Source organism: Primulina tabacum, chromosome 13 (assembly GCF_025594145.1).
Source record: "Primulina tabacum isolate GXHZ01 chromosome 13, ASM2559414v2, whole genome shotgun sequence".
Lineage (NCBI taxonomy): Eukaryota > Viridiplantae > Streptophyta > Magnoliopsida > Lamiales > Gesneriaceae > Primulina > Primulina tabacum.
This window is the reverse complement of record NC_134562.1, coordinates 37,152,936-37,173,420: the sequence shown is the minus strand read 5'-3', so window position 1 is coordinate 37,173,420 and position 20,485 is coordinate 37,152,936. Positions and strand designations below refer to the sequence as shown.

The 20,485-nt window shown below is 35.4% G+C and overlaps 3 protein-coding genes across 4 annotated transcripts; all 3 read right to left on the bottom strand.

Annotated features, from left to right (window-relative positions):
• Positions 1 to 109: 109 nt before the first annotated feature.
• On the bottom strand, positions 110 to 5,005 carry LOC142523318 (uncharacterized). The gene is made up of 7 exons (XM_075627071.1): positions 4,755 to 5,005; positions 4,346 to 4,457; positions 3,652 to 3,813; positions 1,933 to 1,979; positions 1,272 to 1,395; positions 562 to 628; positions 110 to 488 (listed from the first exon to the last, which is right to left on the bottom strand). The coding sequence occupies exons 1-7, from the start codon at positions 4,950 to 4,952 to the stop codon at positions 443 to 445; spliced, it is 756 nt and encodes a 251-aa protein (XP_075483186.1). The 5' UTR covers positions 4,953 to 5,005; the 3' UTR covers positions 110 to 442.
• A 2,720-nt stretch (positions 5,006 to 7,725) lies between these two features.
• Positions 7,726 to 12,434, bottom strand: LOC142522645 (mitogen-activated protein kinase kinase kinase 3-like). 2 transcript variants are annotated; one of them, XR_012814498.1, is made up of 12 exons: positions 11,813 to 12,434; positions 11,012 to 11,338; positions 10,589 to 10,676; positions 10,379 to 10,441; positions 10,071 to 10,231; positions 9,908 to 9,983; positions 9,744 to 9,803; positions 9,530 to 9,637; positions 9,209 to 9,445; positions 8,988 to 9,082; positions 8,269 to 8,865; positions 8,003 to 8,137 (listed from the first exon to the last, which is right to left on the bottom strand). XR_012814498.1 is itself a non-coding variant. In XM_075626165.1 (11 exons), exons 1-11 carry the CDS (start codon positions 12,229 to 12,231, stop codon positions 7,822 to 7,824), a joined length of 1,950 nt encoding a protein of 649 aa, XP_075482280.1. In that variant the 5' UTR covers positions 12,232 to 12,434; the 3' UTR covers positions 7,726 to 7,821. The 2 variants fall into 2 exon arrangements, 1 of the variants encoding a protein (XP_075482280.1); XM_075626165.1 differs by lacking the exon at positions 8,269 to 8,865 and having other exon boundaries at positions 7,726 to 8,137.
• A 1,351-nt stretch (positions 12,435 to 13,785) lies between these two features.
• Positions 13,786 to 17,018, bottom strand: LOC142522574 (BTB/POZ domain-containing protein At2g13690-like). Its single transcript, XM_075626037.1, has 2 exons — positions 16,226 to 17,018; positions 13,786 to 14,848 (listed from the first exon to the last, which is right to left on the bottom strand). The coding sequence occupies exons 1-2, from the start codon at positions 16,850 to 16,852 to the stop codon at positions 13,910 to 13,912; spliced, it is 1,566 nt and encodes a 521-aa protein (XP_075482152.1). The 5' UTR covers positions 16,853 to 17,018; the 3' UTR covers positions 13,786 to 13,909.
• Between the last annotated feature and the right edge of the window lie 3,467 nt (positions 17,019 to 20,485).

Here is a 20,485-nt window from a genome sequence, read left to right as displayed (position 1 = left end):
CCACACAAGACCGACTACCACCACACATCAGAAGTCAGTACTCTACATATATAAAAACAGATACCTACCTGCTGACCTCAACTTGAATTTTTGTCCAAGCTAAGAGAACTCAGAATCAAATTATTTATGTCACATTTTCATTTATTATACTAAAAGAAAGACAGGATTCTAACAATTCGTACAAACTGTTAAAAACAAACAGACAAGCACCAGAATTCACAAGAAAGGGCGTAATACGAACTCGAATACACTCTACATCTTAACATGTCACGAAATCTTGCCCTCCCTAATGCCGTACTTACGCATAATTGTATCTGTACAGCGATTCTTTTCTCAATCCATTAATGAATGAAGGACAATTGTTCTGAGAAAGGCAAGCTGACGATTTTCATGCATCCAGCCACACATTGTGAACATGGAGTCAATATCCTTCTCAATTTTTTCAATCATCTTCAGTGTCCTTCAGAATAGCACCTCTTACTTTAGATCTGCTAACAAAATCAAGGTCATTAAATAAATTTGAATACTTGCACTTCAAACAAAAATCTATACGTCAGTAACCTGCGGTGTGCAGGAACGACTCGGTTTGCGGCCATGGTTGAGCTTGGGCTATGAGCAGCTTGCTTATCTGCAAGCAGAGGTATGACATATTACAATTTCAAAGGGTCAAATATGGCGATTAAGTGAAAGAACAGCAGGTTAAAAAAGGGTGGGGGTGATTTTTCTTTATCAATCAATAGTATTAACGCTAGTATAGACTCAGCTTGCAAACCCATCAAGCCAGCTTAACAACTTTTTAACATGCTTAAATACAATCTAATCCATGTTTAAATTCATCAATCTTGTCCTAACCTCAAACAAAATTGAATATATTTCAAGTGGAATTTGAGTCCAAGTTATTGTGATAGATAGCTTTCGAACTGTAGTAAACTTGTTGATATTGCATAAACATATTTATAATAGTTTAGTAAACAAACATATTAAAAATTATACATGCTTGCAAGCTCAAGTCATTACGTGAATTTTTGGTTCATAGAGGTAAATGATGGGTTCCAACCAAGCGAAATGGCTTGAATTTGAACTCTCGAGCCAAAATTGCTTATCTTTCAAGTTTCAAGCAGATTTTTTCTGGTTAAAAAGGTTAATGTTTGAGATTATATACGAAATTTGGTAATATTTGAATTCATCCATTTCATTAGCACCGCCCATTTACAACTATGCACACAAAAATGGTTTGGAAAGTAAATAAATAAAAAAGAATTGATAGATACCTGGAGAGTCTTGTGACACCGTAACATGGTTATCCGAGCCGACTCTATCATTTATTTTCTGAGATTTGTGTTTTTTAGAATACATTATCAAGTCCAACTGCTTTTGCATTGCGTTGTTCTTTTCCTGATAATCATATTGAGAAATAGTTTGAGGAAAAGCAAATACTAAATAATCAGAAAGATATAGCAAGCAGAATTCTAATAATTGCATAAATCCAATGCAGAGACCATTTCTAGAAAATAGGATAGTTCACCCAAACAAGATTCAAAAATCTCAATAGCAACTACTTCACATGGTCCTCATTTTGTAAAAAATAAGCAACTCAAATTGCCAGAAAAGTGTGGGACATCTAAAATCTCGCAAATTGAATTGAGGCACTGCAAATATTTCTACCACAAAAAATTATGTGTTACATACTGATGATAAGATTTGTCAAAAATGTTGAAATTAAGTTTCATGCCTCTAGACGCAAAATTAGGCCATACGCATCAAAAGTCATGCATTTCTAAATTTTTTAACACCAACTTTCATCAAGTAATTGAGGCAAGTTCAGTATCAAAGCAGCAACCAATAACAGGTAAGACAGATCCTGCCTGCACTAACTCATGTACCAGCACTATTAACTAGTAAAAGTGTGATATCATGGGGAAGTGGGGTCACCTGTTCATCAGCCACAGTTTTGATCAATCGGTTATTTTGCTCTTTCTCTACACAAACAGAGATAAAAAATATTATCAAATGTAAGAGGAAGAAAAAATTTTAGGTGACATACTGCAGATGATGTAATGATATGAATTCAGTGGCTCATATATGACATAACAGTCTCCATCTATGATAACAGTTGGTAGTAGTCAATGAAAATGTGAATTATTAACTTAATTTGCATAACACAAGGATTAAATTTTCCTGCACCAGGATTACTCAAATCACATATTGGTTAAGTAGACTATTTGAGGTGCAAATGTGAAATCAAATTTCATCTCAATTTGTCCTGCCCTTGCACCCAAACGAAAATCATTATCCACATTGCCGTCAAAATCAGTATGCATTACAAGTTATCAAAGAACAGAAACAAAATTCATAGCTATATAAGCGAAAATAGATGTTCTTGCCCAATTGCTGATTCACTATTTCCACATTGAATTGTATGCTTAGAAGGGCTTGAGCCTTTACAAAGCACCAAAAGTTGGGCTCATGGTTAAGGCTCGGGCTTCGCTAAAGGATTGTGCCTTAACTTGAGTCGTGACGGAAAGGCAAAGCTTTGACGAGTCTTAAGTCTAGGCGCATGCCTTCGGTATGATGCAAACATAGAATCTAATCCTCCTTTCACAGAAACCTTAATATAGAACATTAGAATTTCATAATTTAAAAAAAATGATGCAACAAACAAAAATATGCTTGCATAAAGATCAAATTTGCAAGTAAGTTTTGATGCTTTTCCATTCACCTGTGTTTTTCTTTCAATCAGTTTATCTTCCATTTATATTTTTGGAACTGCCTCTGACATCGTGAATTCAACTCAAGAGATCAAATTTGATAACCATGTACTTTTTATTTGTGCACTAGGGTGTTTAGCTAAACTTATTTAAAAGAGCTTACAAGCTCTTATGTTTTATAAAATGTATGATCTTATTTTTTAAATATGTTGTTTGGAATAGCTTATTTTAAAATTTTAAAGATGTTGACGTGTTTTATCTTACAAATCTTTTATTGTCAAAACTACCAAAAATAGTATAGTACTATGTTAATGTAAGTAGTTATATATGTTAAAGCTATATTTAAAAAAACTATTTTATATTTATAATTTGAAAAATTGATATTCTTTGGAAAAATTTAAAAAAACAAATATCTAATATTATCTTTAATTTGTTCAAGTAAATTTAATATAAAATATAATAATTGTGGAGGACACGGTGGGGATTTAAGAGAATATGCAAGGATGTTTCGGAGAAATAAAATATTTAAATAAGATCTCTGGAAAAAAAAGTTGTTTGGTTAATACAACTTATTTTGACAGTTTATAAGTTATTTTAAGAAAATTTACCAAACGAATTTTGAGGTTTATAAGCTCTCTAACAACTTGTAAAACACCCTCTTTATTATCAAATTGTGTTTTAACATCAAAATAATACGAACATAGTGGATAATTAAAAAGACAGAAAAACAAGAAATAGATTCTACATTCTTTTTTTTTTTTTACATGACAAAATTGAAGGTTTGTTTCCTGATTTAAGCAGAAGCACATAAAACATGGACCATAAAATATACCTTAACTAAAGAAAAGTTTGCCTGCCTCTACGAAATTGTCAAAAATGTCATCTGCAGACTGGCTTGAAATAAATAAATAATACTTGTTAGCAATGTTAGTTGATTAGTGACCTTCAATAAGTGAATTATGCGCCACTTTGTATTCTGCATAGAGCTCCTGCGAGAGACTTCCCATCACCTTACAAGCAGCGCCATCGACAAGTTTACCAAGGGAAATCAAGACTCGTGGCATTCCTTTTAATTTTTGTGCAATTAATTTTGCATGCAAAGCACCTGGAAAAATAAGAAAAATGCAATCAAATTTATACGCATTCCACAGTAGACGATGCAACATGTGCTCCGTAAACATTTTAATGATCAATGTAGCATCACCCCATCAGTCATAACGTGCATAGATAAACGTCTGTTCACAAACCTCAATAATTGATTCATGCCTTTCAAAAGGTTAAGCGTTTTAACTTCTCATGGGAAATATGGATCGTAGTAACAAATAATTCTCAAAGAATCAACGCGTCATAGGACCAAAGAGATGCAAGTAAATGTACTAATAAAAGTGTGTATCGAAGATTGATCCCACCAAAATCTTATCATTATTTAGCCATGCTCCTCTTCAATGAATGAGACAGCAGTATTGACATAAATGAACCTTTTAACTTATCATACTATTTTCATATTATTTTGACGTCAAAACAAAAAGTGATGTATTATGGGTACACATTAAAAGAATTTGGTTATTAAATTTGATCTCTTGAGTTGAATTCATGATGTCAGAAGCAGTGTTGAAAAGAAGAGGTTGGTAAATTACCTCCTAACTCAGACGATCCCCCCATGACAAGCTTCACATCTTCCGATTTCAGGGAAGCTGTGACATAATCTACAAATTCGGACCAAAAACCACCAATTCCAATCGCATCTCTCTGTATAAAAGTGAGATAAAATTCATTTATGTCACCAGGCAATTGCTGTATTTCAATTTAATCTCGCCACCCCGAATTAACGCCAGATAAGAAAGAACATGCACCTAGAACTGTACATTAACATTGCGTTGGCAGTATTATATTTTCAATAAACCTTAAATTTTATAATGCATTTATTTTTTTAAGAAAAAACCCATCGACCCAGTAATCATCGTTTTAATTCATTTAACCTACAACAAATGGAACATAAATTGTATATAAACAACTGAAATGATAATGAAGAAGATGAAAGCTGACCAAGTCCTCTAGCTGAAGACTGGACTTGACGGCCTGAAAGGTGTTGGATTGGAAATCAGTAACAGTGATTTGTAGAGAAGCTGAATCATTCTGCAGGGGACGCACATGAAACAGAAAAGGATCAAGTGGGGTGCTGTGTGGCTCCGACCAATCCGCCGAGACTTGCCCAAAGATTTTGCCTAGTCCTGCGAAGCTCATGGTCCCATGGAAGGAGGAGAAGCTCGAGGAAGACGACTCGTTTAGTAGCTTTTTTCATTGTTAATAAGTATTATTTATTACCTTACGTTTGGGCCGCTTCTTTTATCCAATTTGGGCCTCTTTAATAAAACAAAAACATCTACTAGTTCCATTTGGTCCGGGTCCAATCTTATCTTTAAAAGCCTCATTCCTGGCCCATTAAAAATGACGGGTTGCAAAAACACAGTTCTTTACCCATAGAAGGATTCTAGCCCGCATCATCTCTAAATTTTGTCATAATAATTTTCTTTAAATTCAATTTATTCCCTCCAATATAAATCAAAAAATATACACTAGAAATTAATATTTAAGAATATATTCAAATCAAACAAAGTAATTAAATATGACTTTTTAAACTTATAAAAGGTGTGCTAAATATATAATTTAACAACTTCAAGAATGTAATTTTGATAAAAAAAATTCTAGATGAAACTGTTATTGTGTACATCGGATTTTGGTCTATTCCTCTTGCACGCAATAAGGCAATAGGGCCTTGTGTTAAAATTTTGCCACAAATAGAACGTATAAATTATGCTATAATATAACTTATACTTTTATCTCAAATTTAGAGCAAATATTTTTCATGCAAAGAGGATACTCTTTTTCACATATTGAAAATTTTATAAAAAGCTTAAACAAGGTATTGATTATTTAATTCTACAAGAAAAACGAGAGACAATATTATCAATCATAAGACATCGAAGTTTTTCACTATTTAAAATCACAATTATATTTTCGGAAAAATGACAGTTATGGTCATTTATGTTTGCGATTTTGGTACTCTTTATCATAAGATTTCAAGCTTTTTCGATTCGGAGTGCTGACGGGCAGAAATACAAAGTTCCCTAAATTTATTTATTTTTATTTGTGTGCACGTGTGTTATATATTGGGGCCCTCGATCTCTTGCATTTGTGTCAACAGTTATAAGACATCCCTTGTGTTAAATTTGACTCTTGTGTTTGTGTTCCATAGAAAGAAAACTGTGTGTAGCTTGGTGGATGTTGGATGGATGTTAGATGAATATTTGAATCAGATGTAAACGCCATTAATTTTCCATGTCTCTCAGAGACTTTCCTTGTCATGGAAAAGGTCGACCATGTTGCCGTTCGTTCGAAATATTTAATCTTTGGCTAAAAATAGGGCGTAGGAATATGTGTTACCATTTGTTTGACATAGTTTTTCGCCAATTTTGTTTGCACAAATTTGTGTCATGCGGGCGTGTCAAGTGCTACAAACACCAATTTGTGTGAAATACAATAAATAATTAATTTCTAAAAATAAAACGATTGTGAAAATCCTTAAATTGATAGTTAGCTCTAATCTCATAAACTAATATGCACCAAAATAAAAGAAACTGGTGGAAAAAACATTGAAAATTGATGAAATAAATCTCCAACATACAAATCACAAGGAACTAACAAAACATGGAAAGTACGATATTAATGTTTGGTAGAAATTGGAATTAAATATATAAAAATTGTTAGAATCTGGAATAAAAAGACGAAAATACTTGAACTACTAACTAAAATTTGTAGAATTATTGTTGGAACAGTTTTTGAATGATGAGTTTGAGTTGTTTGTTGTTTTGTAATGGATTCTCCTTTTCTTCATATAATTGGGCAATTCTCATGCTCCCTTATTACTCATTATCTTTCCAAACCAGTTTGAATTCCAAATAGGTTATACTACCGCATCTCATCACTTCTTCGTTTTTTGGGCTTAATTCACTTTGTACCTAATTTATTTTTTTAGCTCCAACACAATTATTATAAGAACTCATTTTAATAAATTCTAAAAATAATTAAATAATTTATTAATCATAATTAATAACTTCAATATTTTTAAAAATAAATAAGGGTGATAGTGTTAATAATAAAGTCTTAAAAGAGGGGTTATATTTGGCTTCATGTTCAAATATACATTTTCTACAATTACAAATTTTAACTTATATTATGTATTTTGATTTAATTTAGGTACACTTAAATGGTAGAATTTGAAAATATAAATTTCAAATTCATTCATTTTGTAAGTTCTTTTTTATATTTGTTAAATTATTAAAAGTAATTTTTTTATTTTACTGAAAAAATTAGCGACGGAAATAATGCAAACCGTCGCTAAAATTAGCGACGAACTTTATAAAAAAATCTTCGCTAATTTTAGGACAGAGCGACGGTTTTGCATGAATACCGCCGCTAATTTTAGCGACAGTTTGACATGATTTTCGTCGCTACTTGTAGCTACGACAACGGTGAACTGTTGTCTTCAAGCGCACTCTTTAACCACAGGGCCTTTAATAACAGTAGTTGTATTTAGACGTCTACGACAATAGTTTTTCACCGTTGTCTTTGAGCACAACTTTAACCACATGACCTTTAACAATGGTTTTTTGTAGTGTTTATTGAAAGACTTGCGCCACTGGGGCGAAGAAGGTTGCTCGGCACTTGGATGGTTACGTTTTAGTCGGCACCTTATAATCTCTTGATCTCACTGTAAATATAGATAGCCGTGTCATAGGGCTCTATTGCATGGTGTTACGAAATTTTAATGAATATGCGACAATTACTGTAAACACATATAGAGAACGGTCTACGACAACGATTCGTTGTAGTAGATATATCAAAGACAACGGTTTTAAAGAGACTGTTGTTTATGAGCGGATTTTTTTAAGCTACGACAACATTTTTTGTTGAAATCGTTGTTAAAAGTAAAAAACACAATGATTTTAATAAAAACAGTTGTCTTTGATGTGTTGTTGAATGTGTATTTTTTTGTAGTGAAAACAAACGACTCTTGCTCGCTTCACATGTCCATGCACAAGCTGATGAAATTTTAAAGAAGGGGGGCTCTAGAGGATTTAGATTTATCAACGTGTTTGGAATTCTGAAGTACGGTCCTTGTTGAGGTTCTTCTAGCAGGTGCTTCAGCTCTCAATCTAGGGATTTCAAGCCATGGATCGAATGTGCTTCTTGAGCTAAGTCTGAGAGGATCTACTGAGTTGTTGATATGAGTAGGAGTGTTTTTCCTTACTGTATAAGAAGGAGGTGGAGGAGAAAGGAAAACCTTATGGTAAGCTGATGCATCACGCCTTAATGGGCTCGAGGGGGGAGATACTGGCAATGACGATGCTATTGTTCGTGCATTATCCCTGCAGACATAAGAAAGTTACTATTACTTCAGGACCACGTACGGTGAACAACAGTAACAGCAGCCAAAGTTTCACATGAGAAGTGTGAAATCATAAATTCATATTTATACAGTTAAGAAAATTATATAAACCTTATTGAATATTTTAATTGGTGAGCAACCAGCACTCATGTTAATCTCTTTTTGCCTTGCTCATGAGGCTCTCTCGCGCGCCTGCGCAAGAGGTGCAAATCAAGGACCTCATTTGCACTGGAAAAGGACTTGTGTGCAAGCATGACCTGGGTGTGACGACTGTTTATTTTATTTTCTAATCCAGATGAGACCCCTTCCACATGCCCTGGCCGAACCTTCAGGATGAGACCTTTCATTTGACCGTCGGTGCTTTGGATGACAGACTTTTGGTGGTTCGAAATCCCATCTTGTGACTGTCTGCATATATCTCATGCACCTATAAATAGTGGTGTCCGGAGTCCTCAAAACACACAACAACAAATACGCCATTTTTTCTTCTCGTTTACCTCAGCTACCCCAGTTTCCGTGATAAAGGTAAGGTACTTCTTCAATTCGCCGATGTACCTTTGTGCTAGGTTAATACAGGTGATTACTACAGGTTTAGCCGTTGTATCCTGGGAAACAGTTGCCCTTCTTGACTAGGACCACCGGAGATGACAAATAAAACTGTACTTGTTACATGCCTCGGTTTGATTTCCAGTTTTCATTCCATTTTATCTACTCAAGATTGATATATTATTCTGTGGTATTTAATCGTTATACTCACATTTTCTTTAGTGTTTACATTTTGTCTAACAAATTAAAATATATGGACTAAGTAGATTTCAAGAAGAGAGTACCTTGGATTTGTAAATGACCTCGGTCCTGCGAATCTTGATGCATCATCCTGATCCAAAGAATTGTTCGTTCTGCTGGACTGCATCTCCAGGGCAGTCTTTAAACAAGTAAACAAAGACTTCATACTAACGATTTCAAAAAAATGACACTATTTTGACAACCCCTTTAAATGAAGCAAGAAAGTGAATCAATAATATTTAAAAGTTCTGCAGATATTAAATACCTGATTGCTACTTCCATCGAACGCACGAGGAAACGCTTCTCGAGTTAGCTTTACATTGGTTGCTCTAAGTGTAGCTTGGTTTCTGACGAAAGGGTGACCTAGTAATTGGGATGCTGTGGGCCGCGCAGAAGGTTCCCGTTGCAAACACAGCCGTATAAAACTTTTGGCATCAGCAGATAGGTGATCCGGAATCTCGGGAGCGTCTCTGCTATTCACAATCTTAAATATAGCAGCTACCTGTAAATGAACACATGAGAAGATTTTAACATGAAAGCAACTTCAAGTTGATATCGATTCCCCCAAAAGAAGAGACTAACCTACCCATTCATGTTGACTCCAAGGAGGTTTTGATGTTGCCATTTCGAGAACCGTGCATCCTAAACTCCATATATCCACTGGAAGACTATACCCATTTGTATTCATTACAACCTGAGGAGAAAATATCAGGGTCGTAAGAAATTACAGGGAGCGCACAGTCTTATAATCGATATGTATCTTCATTTATAAGAGGTGAGAGAAAATGAATGAGACCAACCTCAGGTGCCATCCAGTAAGGGCTTCCTTTGAAGGATAGCATTGAAGAACGGGTAGTTATCTGTACAATGACAAGAACTACATAAGATAGTGGAAGGTAATCCTAGATACCGAACTAATTTTCAAATTCTCCTTCAATCTAGAACTAATCAAGACGATGCATACATGTTTGGCCATGCCAAAGTCGGCCAGTTTTATTTCACCATTGGTATCTACCAAAATGTTTGCTCCTTTTATATCTCTGCAGAAAAAGGACGAACTTTTTAAAATCCAGGATTTTCCACGAAGAAAACAAACAAAGTCATCATCAAATGAGAGCCAGTTGTACCTATGCACAGTATTTCGTCCATGTAAGTAAGCAAGACCAGAAAGAATCTGCCTAGTGTAATTTTGTATAACTGGTTCCCCAAAGGCTCCATATTCTTGCAGCAATTTGTGGATGGAACCTCCAGAAACAAACTCCAAATAAACTGATAATCTTTCCTCATTCTGGAAAAGAAAAGAGCAAAATTATGAGGGGCTGCGAGTCTCATATTTGTCTGACCACTAGTTCAAGGCTTGACAAAGTTAAAAACGGTAGAAGATACGGTACAGCTGATGAAACCAGACTGAAAACAAAATAAAAGAAAATCTTACCAGGTCACTTCCGTAGTATTGAACAATGTTTGGGTGTGAAAGCTGACTTAGCAAAGCTATTTCCTGTTGAAATGCCAAAAATGTCAAGAAGAGAATACCAATAACTAGCCATTGAAGTCTAATGTTTGAAAGTAAAGCAACAACACGGAAAATTATATTTTCTTCAGGAGATGAGCGCTATTGTAAATCTAAAAACTATCAAAGGATGACCTGGTTCAGTTGCTTTACGCTCTCCCTTGATGATTGTTCATCCGAGATGACTTTAACTTCTTTTATAGCGCACATTTGCCCATTCTCACTGCCAACACAAACGATATATTATAATATATAGCTGAAAAAAGGTTATACCAAAAGAAATAAAGTTATAAACTGGGCAGGGTCACTGCCAACTAATTGCAGATCCGGTAAAAGGGTGTAGAGGTCCAACAAGAAAATTTTGAAATTTGTCAGTGGTTTTCTAAAATTTCAAGTCCTCCCCAACCGCCACAATATTAACCACGAATTTGTGGATTCGCCGTGCCTCTAACTACATTTTGATGATTAAAGGGTGCTTAAATGCTATGAAAAAGTAATGAAACAATTATTTTCATCAAATTTCCCACTTAGTAAAACCGACATCAGAATCATCATTACCTATTAAAACCGAGATAAACATGACCAAAAGCGCCTCTTCCAAGAAGCTTTCCTTTCCTCCATTTCGAAGAAATACCACCAGGGCTTGGGCTTTCAGGTGTTCCGGGACTTCTTGGAGTCGATAATGCGGAAGGGCTAACTGGAGAACCAGGTGGAAGGGGCAACTTATGAAATTCATTCCTTCCATCTTCAAGTTTCCCATTCGAAGAGTCCAAATTAATCCAATTAATTCGAGCATGGATAGGTGAAGTGGAAGTTGTAATACACCTCGATCCTCGACCAGGGCTTCGTGACAGTGGACTTAATACTCTGTTTTCAACATGTCCTCTGCCATTAGACATGAATTTTACATCAGTAAGATTAACTGATGAGATTGAAGTTAATTCTGAAACTTGAACTTAAACCAATAACTATAATTTCTTGTCAATTTTCATATTGTCTGAGAAATATTGGAATCATTCTGCAACAATTCTGATCAATTTCACACTGCCTAATAGATCGACGGTTTAAGTAGAGAGTATGTGTGAACACAAAAAATGGATACATGCAAATTTCAAAAACAATCAACAGATTTCTAATTGTATTTACTTGGTTAGCTTATTCAACAAAATTTAACCCAAACTTTGAAGAAACACACGAGAAGTTGTTCTGAGGTAAAAATGACAAAATATTCAGTCAACCATTTCAGATCCGACCAAGTAACAAATTAAAACTCACAAAATTCTGTAACATCACAAACTCCAAGACTTCAATCATCGCGAAAAAAGAAATCACGAACTTCCAACCGAAAATCTAGCCAACCTGAAACCATTTTGATCCGCAAAATGAGCCGGATCGTCGGACGATCCAAACGAGCTGACGCTTGAAACAGAGCCCCATCCGGGTCCCAGACCAACGGCATGAAAATGGCCCGGCTGCTCCGATGGTGGTTCTAGAGGCAAAGGCAAGGGGTGCCCCCAATTCCATGACGAAGCCGAATCAAATCCAGAAAACCCAGAAGACCTTCCCAAAGCAGAAAAATCCCAGCTATTTCTTGGCGAATTTCTCGATTGAGGCAGTACCGAAACCTCCTCAAAGCTCTTCACTTTACCATTTTTGGTACTGCCGTTTTCTTTGCCTGTTTTCTTTTCATTCTTCAGCGATGAACCCTCCACGAAATCCTCGGACTTAGTTTCCGAAACTTTGCCCCGACCAGATATTTTATCCCACCAAGCTGGCATTTTTCCTCAGTAAAATCAAATAAAACCCAGTGAAAGATACTTAACTAGGCGTCTCCGGACACACACTCACGTTTTCAAGCATGCAACCCCAACGTGAGAGGAGAAAAAGGTTTGAAATTTATACGAGGAAGCACAGTGGGAGACGCCAAGTGGAAGAAGAAAAGACTAATATCTACCGACAATAAAGATGATCATCAACCCTAGCTAAGGTATTATGCTTTGTTTTGTATTCTTGTAAGAGAATGGGTGGGCCGCATGGGGCATGCATCATGCATGGCGAAAACGAAACCAGTGGGAAAGGACGAGAGCCAAATGGAAAGGGGAAGGGTAGCCTCCTCTTCCATGACGTCGCCTCTTTTTCCTAGAATCTATTTTATTATTTGATTTTCAGTATAAAAAAAAAACCAATGTATGAAAAATAATATTTATGAAAACCTCTCGATAATGATGGATTTTATATCGAGAATTCATATTTCTAAAAATAATTTCTTCATTGAAAAAAAAAATAAATAAATAAATTATAAGTACCAAAATATATATGACATCTGTCACAATCTGTAATGCATTTATTAAGAAACAAAATCGAACATGAAAAGAGACAAATAGATAAAGCTATTCGAGTAGGTATCTTGTGAGACGGTCTTATGAATATTTATCTGTGAGACGGGTCAACCCTATTGATATTCACAATAAAAAGTAATATTCTTAGCATAAAAAGTAATATTTTTTCATGGATGACTCAAATAAGAGATTCGTCTCACAAAATACAACCAGTGAGACCGTCTCACACAAATTTTTGTCAAACTATACATCCCTTGATTAAAACAACGTTTCAATAAGCATGTTTTGGTATTTATTATGTAACTCCTAATTCTATTAACATCATCATTATATAATATTGTGATTGAAGATTAAAAAAAAGTGATGGACAAAAATAATATATCTTAGAGGTGAAAACACGAAATTATATTTTCAAACATTTTATCATTAAAAATTATTTTTAAAAAAACTTTATCATTAAATAAAATATTTAATTTTAAACTTCCCATGAACCAATAAATTTTGTCTTTTTACATTTTAAAAATGTTTAAACTCACCGACACATCTAGATTTTATTTAAAAGTAGCAATTTTTTTAGATGTACTCAAAAGACGTTTTAAATAATAATGAATTATTATTATTATTATTATTGTACTAAAAAAATAATAATCCATGTAATACACTATTTTCTTCGAACACAAAATACAGATAGATAGATAGATAGATAGTTAGTCAAAGAATAAAATTCAAGCATCATAGCTACCAATTTAATCATATAAATTATAAAAAAATAAAATAAAATTATGAAAAGACAAATAAACATAGCGGACAAAAATTACAGTTTTCCAAATAAGAAATCCCACGCTTGATGTGTTGGAAAAAAATGAAATAAATGTGACTTGGATCGTTTCATATATAACTTACATATTAATTTTAATTTTTCAAAACAGAAAAACAATTATTTGCAACTATATAACACAAAAAAACGCAAAGCAGGATTGAATTAATACTTACTCAACAGATAAAAAAAATTGCATTGATAATATGATCTATGCATTATTCAATCTCAAAGCACAAAAACCAACTCTTTCAGGAAAAAAAACACAAAACAACACTACAAGTTGCTAGCAGCTGCAATTCACCTATGTTCAAAAGCTGAGGTTCTGGAGCCCTTGACGAACGATCTTCGCCACCAGATTTCAAATGCTTTACTAAGATTCGGGCAATCATTACTGTTTTTCGTAAAACTCGGAAGCCATTCCATAAAAAGTGTGTACTGCTCCTTCAATGGAAGAGTTAGAATCATTTGACCCATTGCTTCTTCCAATTCCTTCATGTCAAGCCCCTTTCTGCACCTCTGCAGCCACCCGAAATCTGATAGGATTGGCCTAAACCACATTTTAAGAAATTCTAATCTTGTTTCTGGCCGACAATGCAGTTTCCTGGCACCCATTGCGATAAAAAGCATAGCAGAGACACGGCTAAGTTCGAATCTAATCAATGGAGACGTGGTATAGTGCATTTTGAGCAGTTCACGTTGATTTGTCCAAAGATCCACGAATTCCTCAGCCATCTGGTGCTCGAGTAGGATATCAAGAAGCCAATTTAAGTTGTTTACCTGTTGTGAGATTTGCTCTAACAAAGGTCTTTGTTTTGCCGTTTTTCTCAACTTTTGACCCGTATCAGTATCCGAGGCCTCCTCGAGCAGAGTCGTGAGTGACCCCAAGCATGACTCACAAATGGTAAATATGTCATTCTTGTTCAAATCAGGAGCGTTCTTTTTGTAGACCGAGCTTTTGGAAAGGAGACCTTTCACCAAAGATTTTAGATCGTTTCGGGCATTGGTATCAGTACAGGTGGTTATAGACCAAATAAGCTGTTTCGTCATGGTTCGTTGGGTATCGACACAATTAATGCCAACGATCCTTTCAGAAATTTCTTTTGCTGCTATGTCATCAATATTTAGTTTAGCACATAACTGCCTCAGCTTCTCCTCTTCTTCTTCCGCCCACGGTACTGCCTCGAGGTATTTCAAGCATGAAGAAACACCCCTGGTAAACTTGATCCCTGCTGACACCTGCCAGTACGGTCGGAAAAGATTCTCAGATTTCAAGATCGACGGACAATGAGCAGACAGATAAAATTGACTAAGAACATATTCTGATGCATAAATTTTTTTTTCAGAAAAATAGGAGGCCAGGCAAAGCCGCACAAGGAAAAAACCTTTCTCAGCTCCATTCATATAATCATATCCGGCTTAGACTACATAGAATACAAGAAAATAATACGGTTAATAGCAATTATTTCGGTGATGGCAATAACATGCGACAATATCTCATAATAATTTTTCTTCATGAAGGAATACAAAACGAACAAAAGAAGGAAACAAAGTTCGGTAAACCCCATTTCCGAAGTCTAGAGCTTTTCCTTGAAGTACCTCAACATGAACAACGTTGGTTTTTCACTGACCATGAAGGATTAAATTACACTCAACAGCAAATATCTTATGCTTCATAAACAACTAAAACCACAAATAACTGCTGCCTCAGTTGCTTCTTGCTTAAATCCAGCGAAGGTGTGAAACAACTTGAACAACAAACAGAAGCACAATGAGAAATGCCACAACAAATTTGAAAGGCATTAATCATGAATCTTTGAAAATATTGCATAACAACTCAATCAATTTTAAGTAACCATCGACGACATCTTTTCAAACATAGACCTTAAGTTCTACAGCTGTACCAAACAGCAAACACAATAATAGATTGTTCACATCCTATTTTCTGGTTAGCCCCAAAATTTTAAAAGAAAATATTGATAAAAGAGATGTTAATTTTTTCATCGCACTTCTAAAATTTAATGGATATTCAGAAAACAAATATGCCAAGATCATTCAATGAGACTCACAATCTAAGTGGCAATGGCACGCGTAATCGGAGGTATACTAAAGTCATGCAGACTTCACAACGTATTCCACGATCCACAACAGATCGAATGAGACCTGGCAAAAAATAAGTGAAGTACAACATCCATCTCTGATTAATACAAACTACTCTCCAGGTCCTCCTTACCTTTAGGATGGAACGCTCCTTTGATGGGTGTTGCAATGGCTCTATTTGTAACGTGATATAAAAAGAATGCTCAAGATGTATGCAATGAAATGAAAGATTGTAATAAATCTTTATTACATGAAAATATATCATCGATAGGTATGCGTAATAAAACTCCTCCGCAAAAACCTCATCATAAACATATAGTTCAAATTCAATTCATGATAAAATTTCCAAAGAAATATTGATCCCAGTGGCATTGCCATTTTCTATCTGGAATTTAAACAACAGGTATAAATAAAAACAAGCAAGAACTATTACCGAAAAGTGCTGTATACCGTCCAAACGAAAGAAATGAAGAAACATTTTCAATAGTAAAGAAAGAATGATGATAATAATAATACCTCCAGTATATGAATGGCACGAAAAACACCGACATTGAGGAGTTTCTTTTGAATATCATCCTCAAACATGAGTCCAATAGTCTCGCGAAACACGTTCAAATTCTCCACATCCGGCACCTCAATCCTACACAATCCACTCTGATTCTTGCGATAATCGGATATCAAATCGGCAAAAACGGGGCTGTTAGCGACCAAAACCTCAGAACCCAGCTCCAGAATCAAGGATCCGCCATTTTTCCCCTTCAGATTCAACCTCACATCAAAAGTTTCCGAACTGACCTCATCCCTCGAAACGGTTTCAGAATGAGTTCGCGGCAGCGGCAGTTTGAGGGAATTATTTCGAGTAAGAGGTTTTTGAGGGGTGGAAGAACTCACCGGGTTGTCGGAAATGGGGGATACCCTACCCGGAGACAAAATCCAACGAGAAAGAGGAAGCTTTTGCTGTTGGGTCTGTGGGGAATTGTAAGGCATCTCTATCTTTTTACCACATGATGAAGAAGAATGTGAGCGTGAAAATTTGGGTTTGTCGGGGCTAAGGGGTGGTGGGACGAAGGAACAACACCAGTGTCGACCCCTATTCGACGGCGGTTGGCGGCCGCGGGGATTGTGAGCCGTGGAATCAGGCATTTTGGCTGGGAAGTGGCAACAGTAGTGTGGTTTTCAGTGTGAAATCATTGTACGAATACAATGCCAGGGAAGCAGTGGACTGAGAGTAATTGAGTCCATCTTTGGGTAGGAAACAAAGTGAAAGGTGAATTCGAGAAATACAAAAGAAAGAAATGTCAATTGATTCTTTCCGTCTTTTTGTTTTTATTAGTTCTTTTTTTCTTGGTCCCGATTTTTGTCCAATGTTTTCACGGAAACAACAATGTTTGTTTTTTCTTTAAAAGATATTTATATATCATGAAAATGTAATGTATGGTCGGGCGGACAATAATAGTTAATTTTGACGGTCTCACGAATCTTTATTTGTGAGACGGCAATTCAACTCTATCGATATTTACAATAAAAAGTATTTTTTTATGAATGATCTAAATAAAAGATTAATCTGATAAAATACAATCGATGAGACCGTCTCACACAAATTTTTGTCTATTAAAATATACATGTGGAAACACGTGATTCCCTTCTCGATGTTTTTATCCCGTTCGATCGGGTAAATAAAATCGTCCAAGAAAATAATAATAATAATAAAATACCACGACATTTCACGTGTCCGATTCTTTCATGCACAATGTTCCACGTACTTTGAATATTTTACAATAAATAGACTAGTTTATCTTTTTTAGATCATGACGTGCTACAATAGCTTGCCCTTTTCTTGAAGTATCTCTTCGTTAAATATTACCTCGACGCTCGGGTTCCTCTTCATAATTCCTATAGGGACACACGCACACAGAGAGAGCGAGAGAGAGAGAGACGGGTAATATTTCGAAGTATCCAAAGTGGTCGTTGTTGTTGTCTTTATAATTTGCTTTGTGTAATCATAATACGATGGTTAGAATAATGGAGAGGCAATCGTCTATTGAGACCGAACCTCGCACGCTCAATGTCAATCAATTCCAGTACGCAAGGGTAATTCATTGTCTCCGACCCTCTTTACAATTTGTTTTTTTTTTTTTTTTTTTTTTGGCTCTTCTAAATATGTCTATGCTTGTATAGGAAGCCGCGCGTAACGTGGTGAACACAGAAACGCTGGAGGAGGCTCTGAGAATATTCACTCAGGCATATATGTACATACAGATTCGTTGAACTTCGGACTATTGAGCTTTATATTTCTAATGAAAATTAGCTTTGTTAAGTGGATGGTCACATGTAAAAAAATAATCTTATTATGGATGAGCTTATATTGAGTTATATTTTGTGAAGATGTAAGAATAATTGGTCAAGTAGTTCTCTCGCTTGATTGCGCAGGGTGTGCAAATCAAAAGTATGATTTGCACTGAAAAAGACTTCACTTGTGTGCAAGCGTAAGAGTATGACCTAAGTGCGTCGAATGTCGGATCAAAAAAAACTGTGCATCAAGCTTCACCTGACTTTTGCTATTTTCTTGAATTTTATTTTTGAAAATTCACTCCAAATCGTTTTGGGTGTGACATTTCACTTGTCTAATAGTTGGTGCTCCAATATGATTGACAGCTTGTGCTCCAGCTGAGCAACTTTTGCCTTTTCGGATGGGCGACTATGTGATTGTCCATATGTGATCCAAGTGTCTATATATAAAAGCAGTTTCGAATCTTTTAAACATATCTCATATTCGCGTATTGCTCTTCTTTCTTTTATTGTACATGCCTCCTGCTGTGTTGTTCCAACTTGTGATAAAGTTCAGGTACTTTTCAGTTCGTTGACCTAGTACCTTCGTGCTAGGTTTCTACTGATTGTCGTTGTATCTTGAAAAATAGTATTCATCTAACTTGAGCCTCGAAACACACACAGGAGGAGACGAATATGTTAAAAGGCTTGTACGAAAATGGTTTAAGGACATTGAGTTTGTTTTATTGTTTTTCGTTCATTTGTTTCTCTTCGGTTCTGATAAAACTTTACACTTCTTTATTCATCTTTTGAGAAATAAGATATTGGCTTATATATATAAATCAAAATGAGATGAAGTGAATGAAACGTTATATTTTATGTATTCCAATGACGAGTACGTGCTGGGATAAGTGATACTAAATATTGGTGGGTTTTGTTTTGTGTAGGGTTTGGAACCTATGGTGAGATGTGAAGGAGAAGATAGGTACCGTGATTTGGTAGGAGAAGAAGATCAGTGGTGCGCCATTAACGACAAATTTGGAGATAGAGATACTGTTTCTGCACCTTTCTGATTATGAATTTGTGATGTTTTCGAAGTTTCAATTTGCTCGTGTATTGAAATCATACTTGCTACTATTGATCCAGAGGGATCTTTGGTCCACCAGATCCCCGAATAAGGGAGGGGACTGTTTTTTTTTGACAACATTATCAATCCTTTTTGACAACATAGGCTGAAGTGGAAAATATTATTTTAAAATATAATACGTGTGTTTATGTAATAAATGTAAATAAGAATTAGCCTTATGATAAACAAGAACAGTCGGAGGTTTGATTTCAACTGCAAAATAAAATTTATATCTAATACTATCTGAGAAAATTCAGAAACTTGGAGATGAAGAAGCATATTTTCAGAAAAACCGATCATGTAAATGTTATATATGATAAATCATGTCTATATGTCATATAAATTGACCACAAATTTTCAACTGTTTAAAGACGATAGAGTGAATATAAAACGTGATTAGAAGAACATGGGTACGTAATAATAGCCATGGAGCCCAACCCACCCCCTCAGGCTGGTTGATTCCATTCCACGTGAGATTTTCGCACGTTGGAATCAAGAACAACTGGCTTCTCATTGCCATGGTCAGCATGAACATGATACACACACGGTGCATTCATCATAGCTCAAGAATTACTGATAACGCTGCGCCACATGAGGTCGATCATCATCTTTTTCTTCTTCTTCTTTGCGGCATGGATTGTTGTCGTGTGAAGCTTGGCTGCGTTCTTGCTGCATAGGCTGAGAAATTCCCACTGACGAGACGAACCGAAGAGCTTGGAAGAAACACACCGGTTTTGGCGCAGGTTTTTTTTTCATATTCCAAGATACCAAAGATGATTCATGCATCTACCGGATTTAGGGATTTGGATTCTTGGTTGAACCTATGTTGTGTTTTTTTACAAGAAGTTGATCATCTCGCGACGTATGACAATTTTTTTAAATTTATATGAGGTCCATCAGATATCAAATTATCATCTCGTGTAAAATTTGCACTGTGTTTTCAACCACAACATAATATCCAAATCCTAGATTTAGTTGTTTGCTTGCTTTAATTTAGTGGAGTGATTTTTTTTGTAGTTTACAATCCATTTTGTAGATACATATCATGTAGTCATTTATATAAGAAGGCAGCACCAACCGTCGAGCCATTGCCAATTGCATTTGTTACTGTTTAATTTTGCTTTGGCTGATATATATAATTTGAAACAGAAAAGTAATGAGCAAGTCCTTCAAATCACTTGTAATCATGAAACCGAGACAATTTAAGTTAAAAGTGATGCGGAATAGCTCAATCTGATCATATACAGTGTTTGCAAGAGTCTCGAGGATTTGGACCCCAATTACCGAGTCCCTCCAATCAAAACACAAGCGTCTCGGCACAAAAGGCTCTGTGAATTTCACAAAATGCCAAAATAAAGATAAAATCAAATTAATTGAATCGA

Excerpts from the sequence above, each read along its gene's own strand:
- LOC142522574 (XM_075626037.1), bottom strand. The coding sequence starts at position 16,852 with ATGCCTGATTCCACGGCTCACAATCCCCGCGGCCGCCAACCGCCGTCG. Across the intron at positions 14,849-16,225 it reads GTGCCATTCATATACTGGAG|GTGTCAGCAGGGATCAAGTT; the intron begins GTATTATTATTA and ends CCGTACTGGCAG.
- LOC142523318 (XM_075627071.1), bottom strand. The coding sequence starts at position 4,952 with ATGAGCTTCGCAGGACTAGGCAAAATCTTTGGGCAAGTCTCGGCGGAT. Across the intron at positions 3,814-4,345 it reads GGGATCGTCTGAGTTAGGAG|GTGCTTTGCATGCAAAATTA; the intron begins GTAATTTACCAA and ends TTATTTTTCCAG. Across the intron at positions 489-561 it reads GTCGTTCCTGCACACCGCAG|ATCTAAAGTAAGAGGTGCTA; the intron begins GTTACTGACGTA and ends TTTTGTTAGCAG.
- LOC142522645 (XM_075626165.1), bottom strand. The coding sequence starts at position 12,231 with ATGCCAGCTTGGTGGGATAAAATATCTGGTCGGGGCAAAGTTTCGGAA. Across the intron at positions 9,804-9,907 it reads ACTTTGGCATGGCCAAACAT|ATAACTACCCGTTCTTCAAT; the intron begins GTATGCATCGTC and ends GTCATTGTACAG. Across the intron at positions 9,083-9,208 it reads TCGATGGAAGTAGCAATCAG|ACTGCCCTGGAGATGCAGTC; the intron begins GTATTTAATATC and ends ACTTGTTTAAAG.